The 9,978-nt window shown below is 48.5% G+C and overlaps 1 protein-coding gene and 1 pseudogene across 1 annotated transcript; one reads left to right on the top strand and one right to left on the bottom strand.

The window, feature by feature from the left end:
* Nucleotides 1–1,242: 1,242 nt before the first annotated feature.
* LOC139830358 (protein ALP1-like) lies at nt 1,243–6,598 on the bottom strand (annotated as a pseudogene).
* An 804-nt stretch (nt 6,599–7,402) lies between these two features.
* LOC127297337 (histone H4) lies at nt 7,403–7,962 on the top strand. The gene has a single exon (XM_051327648.2). The coding sequence runs from the start codon at nt 7,478–7,480 to the stop codon at nt 7,787–7,789; it is 312 nt and encodes a 103-aa protein (XP_051183608.1). The 5' UTR covers nt 7,403–7,477; the 3' UTR covers nt 7,790–7,962.
* The last annotated feature ends 2,016 nt before the right edge of the window (nt 7,963–9,978 follow it).

Below are 9,978 nucleotides of genomic sequence, written 5' to 3'. Positions count from 1 at the left end.
TCCAAAATACACAAATTAGAGACAAAACAATAGCAAAAGTGTTCGGGAAAGTAGATACGTTTTGGACGTATCAACCCTTACTCCTTCTATGCCACGAAACTCCTCTTGGTGAGCCAATAAACTTGATAAACCCTCAGCGCAAATAAGAAACAGGTAGGGAGATAAGGGGTCTCCCTGCCTCAAACCTCTAGTTGGTGTGAACTCTGCTGTCTCTTGATCATTATATCGAACTTTGTATTTGACAGATCGAACACAGGTCCTGATAAGCTCCACAACCTCTTCATGAAATCCCAATTGGATAAGCATTCTCTCCAGAAAATTCCACTCCACCCGATCATAAGCTTTGTGCATATCTAACTTGACTGCACAATATCCAGCTTTACCATTCTTATTATTCTTGATTGTATGTAGACACTCGTAAGCAACAAGAATATTATCAGTAATAATTCTTCCAGGAACAAAAGCACTTTGAACAGGTGAAATTACATCATCAAGAACATGTTTAAACCGTAGGGCAATCATTTTGGAAATTACCTTATAAATAACATTACACAGACTTATTGGTCTGTATTGGGAGATCAATTCTGGTTCTTCAGTTTTCAGTATCAAGACAATAATTGTGTCATTCCAACCATCAGGTATAATTTTATTATTGATAGCCTCCAAGACCTCCTTTGTGAGAGTATCGCCGATAATATTCCAACATTTCTTGAAGAAAATCGCATGGAGACCATCTGTGCCAGGCGCCTTCATGTCCCCAATAGAAAACAGAGCCTTTTTTACTTCAGCTGCTTGAAAAGGCTTTCTCAATCTATCATTCATCACCCCTGTTACTCTAGGAACAACTTTGTTTAAGGGTCTGTTTGTTTGGGCTGCAGCTTTTGAGAAGCAGCTGTAGCTGTTGAGCTGTGGAAAAGCAGTTGTGAGAAGCAGCTGTGAGAAGCAGAAATTTGATGTTTGGCAGGAGTGCTGTTACTAGCTGCTGCAGCTATGATGAAGGATGAAATCTCTGAAATGCCCCTGAATTCTGAAGAAGTTGTATAAATGCCGATTTGACACGAATCAACTATTTCTGACTGTTTTACGAGACTTGTTCATATTAAATATAAAACATTAATATATTCAAGATAATACGAGAGTGTTGTGACATTTATATTACAAGACACGTCTCATCAACCTAAAAGAGCAACAAGTTTTTCACTTCTTCACATGTACCCAAAAGAGATAGAAGTGTTCTAATGTCTAGACACCTCCACTTGCCGCGAACAAAGCATTAGCTATGTTGTCACGAGTGTTGTTCATGGTAACATGATCCCCTCCTAAATTGTCGCCTACATTGCCTCCGGATGTGGAACTAACATGCCCCGGAGGCATGTAGTTCTCATCAATATCGCATCTATAGAAGTGTAGATCAAACAATTGACTATCACGAATGAAGTTATGGAGTGCTAGACATGCAATGATAATCTCTGTCTGCTTCTCTATTGGATAACTTGATATACCATGTAAGATACGCCATTTCTGCTTCAATACCCCAAATGCTCTCTCAATAGCATTTTCGAAGAGATGAATGAGCATGGTTGAATATTTCTTGCTTCCCAGATGGCGGTCCAGCTAGTCGAAACTCGGGTAGATGGTACTTGGTTCCTGTATATGGTGAAAGATAACCATCTTGATTGGGATAACCCGAATCAACTAGATAGTATCTTCCTGAATGACACACAAGTTAGTGCTAGCATATATGACACCAATATGACGTAATGAAGAGTGCACAAGCCAAACATATACCTGGAGGAGGATGAGGAAAATTTGCTTCAAACTTAAGCAAGGTATCTTTGAATATCCTTGTGTCGTGTACGGAACCTGGCCATCCGGCAACAATGGAGGTAAACCTCAAGTCAAAATCACAAACAGACATAACATTCTGTGTTGGATATCCAAGGCGACCAACATGGTTGACTATATCAACCGCTAGCACAATAACTGGCATGTGTGTCCCATCAATTACACCAATTGCACCATTGAAATGAGGTGTGAATCTAGAATCCCGTAGCCTCTCATGCACTATTGGGAACTGTGGATCAATAGGCTTGATGATATCTCCCGCTAACTGATTCACACAATATAGAACCTCCGCAAACTTCCTATTGATTGTCTCCCTGGATCTCTTGAATCGGTTTTGAACTTGAGTCACGGATTGTGGACTACCAAGAGTCCACAGAAACATTCCAAGTGCCTCCTCGGAACACATGCGGTTTGACCCCTTGAGACCATATTTTTCAACCAAAGTGTCATGCAAAGAATCAAAACATGCCCTATGCATCCTAAACATGTCATAACAATCCTTCGAGCTGCCCAAGTTATCGAATACCCATTGTTGTCCGGTGCATCTTGGTTCTACCCTTTTTTTTCTTCGTAAGATGCTTCTCGGAATGTTCAAGAACATGGTACATCACTTGTGCATTCCGTAGCCGCCGACGCCTTCTTGATTCCATAAGTGCGGACTCGATGGCATCATCGCCGTCACTTTCATCACTACTCTGACTTGTGCTCATCTAAAAACAACAAGCAACAACATATGTGAGAAAATAGCACTTTATATGAACAAAACAGCACCATATAGCACCAAAACAACAACATATATGAGTGAACAACACCATATACCACCAAAACAGCAACATATATGAGTTAACAACACCATATACCACCAAAACAGCAACATATATGAGTTAACAGCACCATATACCACCAAAACAACAACATATATGAGTTAACAGCACCATATACCACCAAAACAGCAACATATATGAGTAAACAACACCATATACCACCAAAACAACACCATATACCACCAAAACAACACCACATACCACCAAAACAACACCATATAGCACCAAAACAGCACCATATAGCACCAAAACAGCACCAATTCTATATATAAAAGGATGTTCCAAGTCTTATGGGTACATAAAAGTAGTAACAACAAGGTAGCATAAGGATACATTTTGAGATTGACATAGATGTAAATAAAGTAGCTCTAGTTTCTCTTCCTATCCTCATATTGCATCTTCAACTAACGAAGCCGACCCTCCTTAGTTTTCATGGTATAGAAGAAAGCTCGATTTTTAAGTTTGCCAAATATTTTAGTTGCTATGTAATGCTCAACACTACCCTCAACGGCTCCACATTCCACAACTTCTTTCATTATGGCTTCAATGTCTTGAACTACTTGGGTGGAAGATGATGTTCCACGATCTTCATTAATGCAATGATCAACAAAACGCTTGAACTCTAATTGCATGGGATTCTTCTTTTTCTTCCCTGGGCTACATGCAATCCTAGTAGCCCACACTTTCTATTCACACTAGGAGGTGTTGGCGCCGAGCCTTCATCATCAGCTACAAGTTCAACCAAATCAGCGGGAATTTCTCTTGGCACTCCCGGCATTACCGTCGAAGTCCGATCAACATGGGCATCCTCATACATGATCACCATGAACTCCAAGTTCTCCAGTGGACCTTTCTTGAAACCCGCAATAAGCTTGTTTGCCTACATAAGATTGAACAAGTTAATAACCATAAAGTGAGCCATCTATTTTGCAATGTAAATATGACATAAACATGGTATATATAATACCTTGATCAATTCAGCCCACTGTTCTTCACTTGCTGTAATTGTCCTTTTCACCGCATCCCAACCAAGTCCCGTTGCTTTCGTAGTGTAATACACCCATGCTTGATACAATGCTTTGGTTGAATCCCATTTATTTTTGAATTGTGCTTTCGTGTAGTTTCTCCCTGTTCTACTACCAAATTCTCTAGCTAGCCTCTGGACTGAGAAAAGCAGTAGGCCTATTACCTGCCTTTTTTTTGTTTCATGCAGATTTCACAGAATATTGTGGTGGACAATGCATCCCAATTTGCCTTAGGTACCTTATCTTGATCCATCCAAATTAATGAACATTGCATCAACTCACAGCACTAGAATTAATCTTATCTATGTGCAGTGATTAGAGAAAATCACATATTACAGCAAATAATATGACAAGAATATGCCCACAGATTACAACAATAGCAACTCATATCACTTCAATTAGGCAGTACACAATATCACAGCAAATTATCACACCATTATCACACCACTTCAATTAGCCAGTACACAATATCACAGCAAACATACAGAGGGAAATGCCTCACCTTGTCGTTTGGAGAGGATGCTGGCCGGCCGAGCTCGAGGAGGACGGGGGCGGCGCGACCTTGTGGAGGACGACGCCGGCGCTACCTTGAAGACGACGGGACGGTTGCGCCTCGACCTACTGTCGCCGGCAACGGACGTTGAGGACGACGGGGACGCCAGCTCGACCTTCAGGACGACGGGACGGAGGCGGCCGGGGAAGGAGGCGGCGGCCGGGGAAGGAGGCGGCGGCGGGAACCCTAACCCTATCTCCTCTTTTGTTCTGTCCAGGGAATGGGAGGGGGAGAAGAGAAAAGAACGCCAGGTCTGGTCGGGGCTCGGGCAGGGAAAAATTGCAAGGACCCGGCCACATATAAGGAATGGCAACTTTTCCGTAATATTGTCGAAGCGGTAGGGGTATTTTCGAACTGTGTCGCTCGGGAAGCAGGGAGACGCTCGGGAAGCAGGTCTCGACCTGCTTCGGCCCGCGCTGTGTATTTGTTGGCAGCGCTTCTCACAAGCACTTTCCAATTTTTTGTTGTTTGTTTGAGCTGCTGCTTTTTAGACCCCAAAAGCAGCAAAAGCAGAAGCATAAGCATAAACAAACGGAGCCTAAGACTTAAATCAGCTGCGTCGGATGCTTTAGACTGCTCATAGTGGGAGTAACTTAGGTAGTAACATCACACATTTCAAGGTGTTTTGGTGACATGGCATAGTAATAAATGAAGAAAGAGAGGGAGGTGGTAACTAGCTATGTTACCATAACATCACACACCCCAAGATAAAATGAGTCTACAAACTAATAAATGAGGCTCAGCATGATACCATCTCTATGTTACTTTGCACTATGAAGATAGTAACATGGACTAGTAACTTATGCATGACACCACCTTATGTTACTCCCCACTATGAGCAGCCTTAGAGCATCTCCACTCGTCCCCCCGAACAGGCCCCCGGCGAGCGTTTTTTCCATCCGGACGGCGTAATTCGGCCCAGTCGCGCCCCCGGTTCCTCGTTTTCGTCCGGATTTGAGCCTAAATTCATCCGGCGATCCCACGACATCCCCGGCCCCCCGGGGAGCTCTCGGGGACTCCGGACGAAACGAAAGCGCGCGAAACGGCGAGGAAACTTCCCGCGCGTCTGGTGGCCCCAACTTGTCGGCGAGAGAAACCGATCGTCGTCCTCATCGCATCGTCTTCCGCGCGCTGTAAAGGCCTGCCGCCGGTCTGCATTCGCCGGCCACGCGGCGAGTTAATGTCGTCGTCTTCCGCGCACGCATCGTCTTCCGCGCGCACTAAAGGCTGCCGCCGGTCAGCTCGCCGCGGACGCGTCGCAATCCACGCGGCATTTAATCCCCGCGCCAGCCACGCCTATATACGCCGGTCCACTCGCCGCGAAGCGTACCCCGTGCTCCACTCTCCCTCCACTCTCCCTCTACTCTCAAGATGGCGTTCTACGACGACGACGGCGCAGCCAACAACGGCTTCCCCCGCCGGTCGCTCCACGCGTGGGAGGGGCACCTCCTCCACCAGGCGGGGTACCCCTGCCCGCCGGACACGAGGCCTCCCGGAGGCGGCTGGCGGCTAAGTGCTGGCGGCGTTCCAATCCCGCCGCCGCCGCGGGGCCATGCCCTCGACGTCGCCATCGAGGAGGCGAGGATGACGATGACCGACGAGGAGCGCGCCGACCCGCGCCACCACCCCGAGAACTACACGCGGTGGAACTCCTACTTCCTCCAGCGGTGGGAGCGGGAGCTGGCGGCCTACGACGGCCCGCCGCCTCCGCTGCGCGCAACAACGCCGCGGGCCGCCGACGGTGGTGGAGCGCGCCGGAAAGGACGTTGGCGAACGTCATCGCGCACATCGAGGGCGGCAACTTCCCGGTGCTCACGATGCCCCTCTATCGGCATCGAGGGCATCGGCGAGCCGCCGTCGGGGAAGCGTCCGCAGCCACGGCGCATGGCTGCCGGCTCGTCGTCTTCCGGATCAGCGTCAAGGTCATCCTTGGCGCCGGTGAAGAGGAGGAGGCGACGCCGCCTTCGACGCCGGTGCGCGTCAAGAAGGAGCCGGCGTCTCCGCCGGCGACCGCAGGGCGCAGCCGCGCGCCTCGTCATCCGAGAACGACCTTCCGCGCCGCGCAGCGGCGGAAGAAGACGAAGAAAGAGGCCGCCGCAAGCCGCTCGCCGAGGAGGAGGCGAAGCGCGGAGGACGCCGCGATGGCGGAGGCGATCGCCGTGTCGCCGCACGACATGGAGGAGGAGAAGCGCGCGGACGACGCCGCATCGGATCGCCAGCGCGATCGGGAGCGCGAGGAGGCGGAGCGACGGCGGCCGCCGGACTCGGCCGCCGCACGCCAACTCACCGCCCGCGCCGCTCCAACCGCCAACGACGATGTCGCGCGGTGCCGCCGTCTGCGACACCTCCATCCGGCTGTCGCCGTCCCCGTCGTCGACCTCGAGTCCTCCGACGACGATCGGTACAAGCCATCCCCGGGTGGGGAGACGCCGGCCAGCGGCAGCGACAGCCGCGCGGCCGAAGGCCAACGACGACGGCTCCGACGACGACGGCGGCGACTACACGGTGTTCTACCGCCATTTCGGCATGTAGAGCGCCGTGTTTTAAAATTAGCGTTTGAATTCCCCTAGCCGAATTCGAAATATAGTCGAATTCGGCCTCTATGTATGAACTCCTCCCGTAATGTAATAAATATCATTAAATTTAGTCTATATTCACCCGTTTTTAGCCGTAGTTTGTCAAGTTTCCGTTTTTTAAATTCGCATCGTCGACTTCGCCTGGGCACGCGGCTGGGAAACTACTACTCCCCACGCCAAATCTTCCTCCAATCCGGACGAAAATTTCGCTGGATTTAGGCGTGGGGAGCGCCAACGAGTGGGGATGCTCTTAGGAAGAGGGCGAGTGGTACTTGAGGAAGGGAGGAACTCGTGAGATAAACACATCTGCCATGTCACCGATCCGACCCTCCCTCCAATGGACCAATCACATCCTTCCTTTGCCATTCCGACGGATCAACCCACCTTCCAGCTAGCAAACCAATCAAATCGCCCCGTTGCCAGTCCCACGGATCGCCCTGCCCCGCTCCTCCCACCCGCACCCAATCCCCACCGTCCATCCCGATCGGACGCTCCACATCCCGTCTCCCACAGATCACCATTTCTCACCCCCGCGCCCAAATCCCCACCCCATCCGCTATAAATACCCCCCACCACCAGCACCTCTCCCCACACCAATCTCCAATCCCAATCCCCAATTCCCAAATCCTCCACCACCACCAGCAAGCTCCAGCCATGTCGGGCCGCGGCAAGGGAGGCAAGGGGCTCGGCAAGGGCGGCGCCAAGCGCCACCGGAAGGTGCTCCGCGACAACATCCAGGGCATCACCAAGCCGGCCATCCGCCGCCTGGCGCGCCGCGGCGGCGTCAAGCGTATCTCGGGCCTCATCTACGAGGAGACCCGCGGCGTGCTCAAGATCTTCCTCGAGAACGTCATCCGCGACGCCGTCACTTACACCGAGCACGCGCGCCGCAAGACCGTCACCGCCATGGACGTCGTCTACGCGCTCAAGCGCCAGGGCCGCACCCTCTACGGCTTCGGGGGCTGATCTGATCTCCGTCGGGCCCCTGTGTCTTTCAGAGTGCTGGTGTTGGTAGCGTTGACGATGCTTCTAGCAGTTCTTAGATCTGTGGGTTATGTACTGTGAAGTCAAGTTGTGTTGCGTGTCGGTTATGATTAATGGATTTGGTGCCACTTCTCATGGCACCAGCGTTGTTAAAATCTGTCTGGTGTCAATTTATCTCCGGTACCCTGATCTCCTACTCTGTTGTGGACAAGCACCACTTAATCTCGCTTTATTTTCTTTCAAAAATCTGCAATATCCAGTGCGTGGGAAATTTCGTTGGCAGCTAATAAGAGCAACTCCTGAATGTTCCGTCTGAAATTTCGAATAGGTGCTGCTCAGCCGATGTCAGAAGTTCAGATATGTGATCATGTATGCAGGTAGTTTGTTCCGCACCTCTGAAAATGCTGCGGAATAATACTACTCCACTGTAGTTTGAAGCAAAGCATAGATATCTGCCTCTACAGAATCATCTGCTCCGTCAGTACCAAAGTAAAATCTCAACGTCAATTAGTAGACAGATTCAACGGAAAATGGTTTTAGTTGCATTGTCGCTCCTCTCTGAAATTGGGCGCTGCATCTCTGAAAAGGGTATATCGAAGCAAGCATAGACCACGAACTGGCTTGCTAATTTTCTACACGACCATCTTCTTCGTCAGTAGCTGGACTTTAGTTAGGCACATTTAGGCATGGTTCTAGTAGTTATATCATTTCTTATTCGTCTGGCAACAACACACCCACAAGAACAGTTCAAATCACTTCCAGCATGCTGTGCAGTTACTGATCTCTTGCCATGCTACCACTCTGCACCTTTGAATCTTTTCAGTTGCAGTTGATCCTTGATACGAAGACATTGGATATATACCTTTCTAGTGTTATTTTATGATAGGCTCGAACTAGTACACTGTGTTTGTAAGAAAATTGGCCCGTTCTGCTTGTAAGTGTGCTGTGGCGTAGAAACACAAAGCTCTGTATCTGTACGGTGACAGTGCCTTCTAGTCTAGCGGTCTGTTTAACAAGAAGAAACTAAAAAAATGTCCCTTCACTGTTATTTTCACCTCTTCTGAGCTATACATGTTCCATGCTCTGATGCTAATAGTCGTAACTCGTCGTGAGCCTAATTTAGGTCTTATTAGAAGTTCAAAGAAAATGATTAGAAGTATTATTATTGACATAATTTAGCACTTATGCTCTTTCTTATTCATTTTACAGATAAATGTAGGGCGTGTTTGGCAGGGGAATTCAAAGTACTATTAAGAATATTGTGATTTCTGAAAATATCATGGTTTTAAATACTCTCGAGGTGTTTGGATTTTTCAAAAAACTGCAATATTATATACCTTGGTACTATCAAATATTACTACTCCCTCCGTCCCAGTTCGCAAGGCAAAGTTCCAAAAAATATTTGTCCCAAAATGTCTCACCTTCTAGGCATATTTGCATTTAATATGGGAGTAAAACTGATTCATTATTGCATGCAAAAGACTCCTCCTTTCGTATCCCACCAATTAAAGGGTAGAAAATAATTTTTTTAAAATTTCCCAATTAATTGCAGCATCGATGTTAATGTTTTTACGTGGAAATTTAGAGCCAATAAGAATTCACCTTGGGCCAAGATATTTGAAAACTTTGCCTTGCGAACTGGGACGGAGGAAGTACCCCGAACCTCTTTGTTAGTTAATTTTATGGTCAAAGTTAGGCTCTAATCTCGAGGAGGGCTTAGAGCATCAACAATTGCGTCCCCCAAATCGCGTTCGACGAATGCGCCAGATCAATCGTTTGGGAGCCGCCGCCTAGTGGTGTTGCTTTTGGGGAGCGTCCCCTAAGATGTCCCCCAAACAGAATTTGCTACGAAAAAAGAAAAAAATCGAAAAATCATGGACATTCAACAGTAATTGTTCCCGCTACAGTCATCACGATCAAAGTAGCCGCCATAGGCGACGCGATCAATATAACATCAAATTGAACAACACTAGAAGAAGGGATTTGGCGATGTCGACGGTGCTTCCTGGATCTCAACTCCGGCCTCTTCTTCATCACCTGCGCCTTCTGCGGCTTCGAGAAGGGCGCCTTCTCCCCCTTCTTCGCTGGCGCCTTGCCCGGTAGCTTGGCTACCGCCTAGTCGACCGGGTTCTTGGGGTTATTCGGCGACATGTCTACGCGTGGCGGCAGCG

This window comes from Lolium perenne, chromosome 4 (genome assembly GCF_019359855.2).
Source record: "Lolium perenne isolate Kyuss_39 chromosome 4, Kyuss_2.0, whole genome shotgun sequence".
Taxonomy (NCBI): Eukaryota; Viridiplantae; Streptophyta; class Magnoliopsida; order Poales; family Poaceae; genus Lolium; species Lolium perenne.
The sequence above is the reverse complement of the archived record's forward strand: the minus strand, read 5'-3'. Positions and strand labels throughout refer to the sequence as shown.

Excerpts from the sequence above, each read along its gene's own strand:
- LOC127297337 (XM_051327648.2), top strand. The coding sequence starts at position 7,478 with ATGTCGGGCCGCGGCAAGGGAGGCAAGGGGCTCGGCAAGGGCGGCGCC.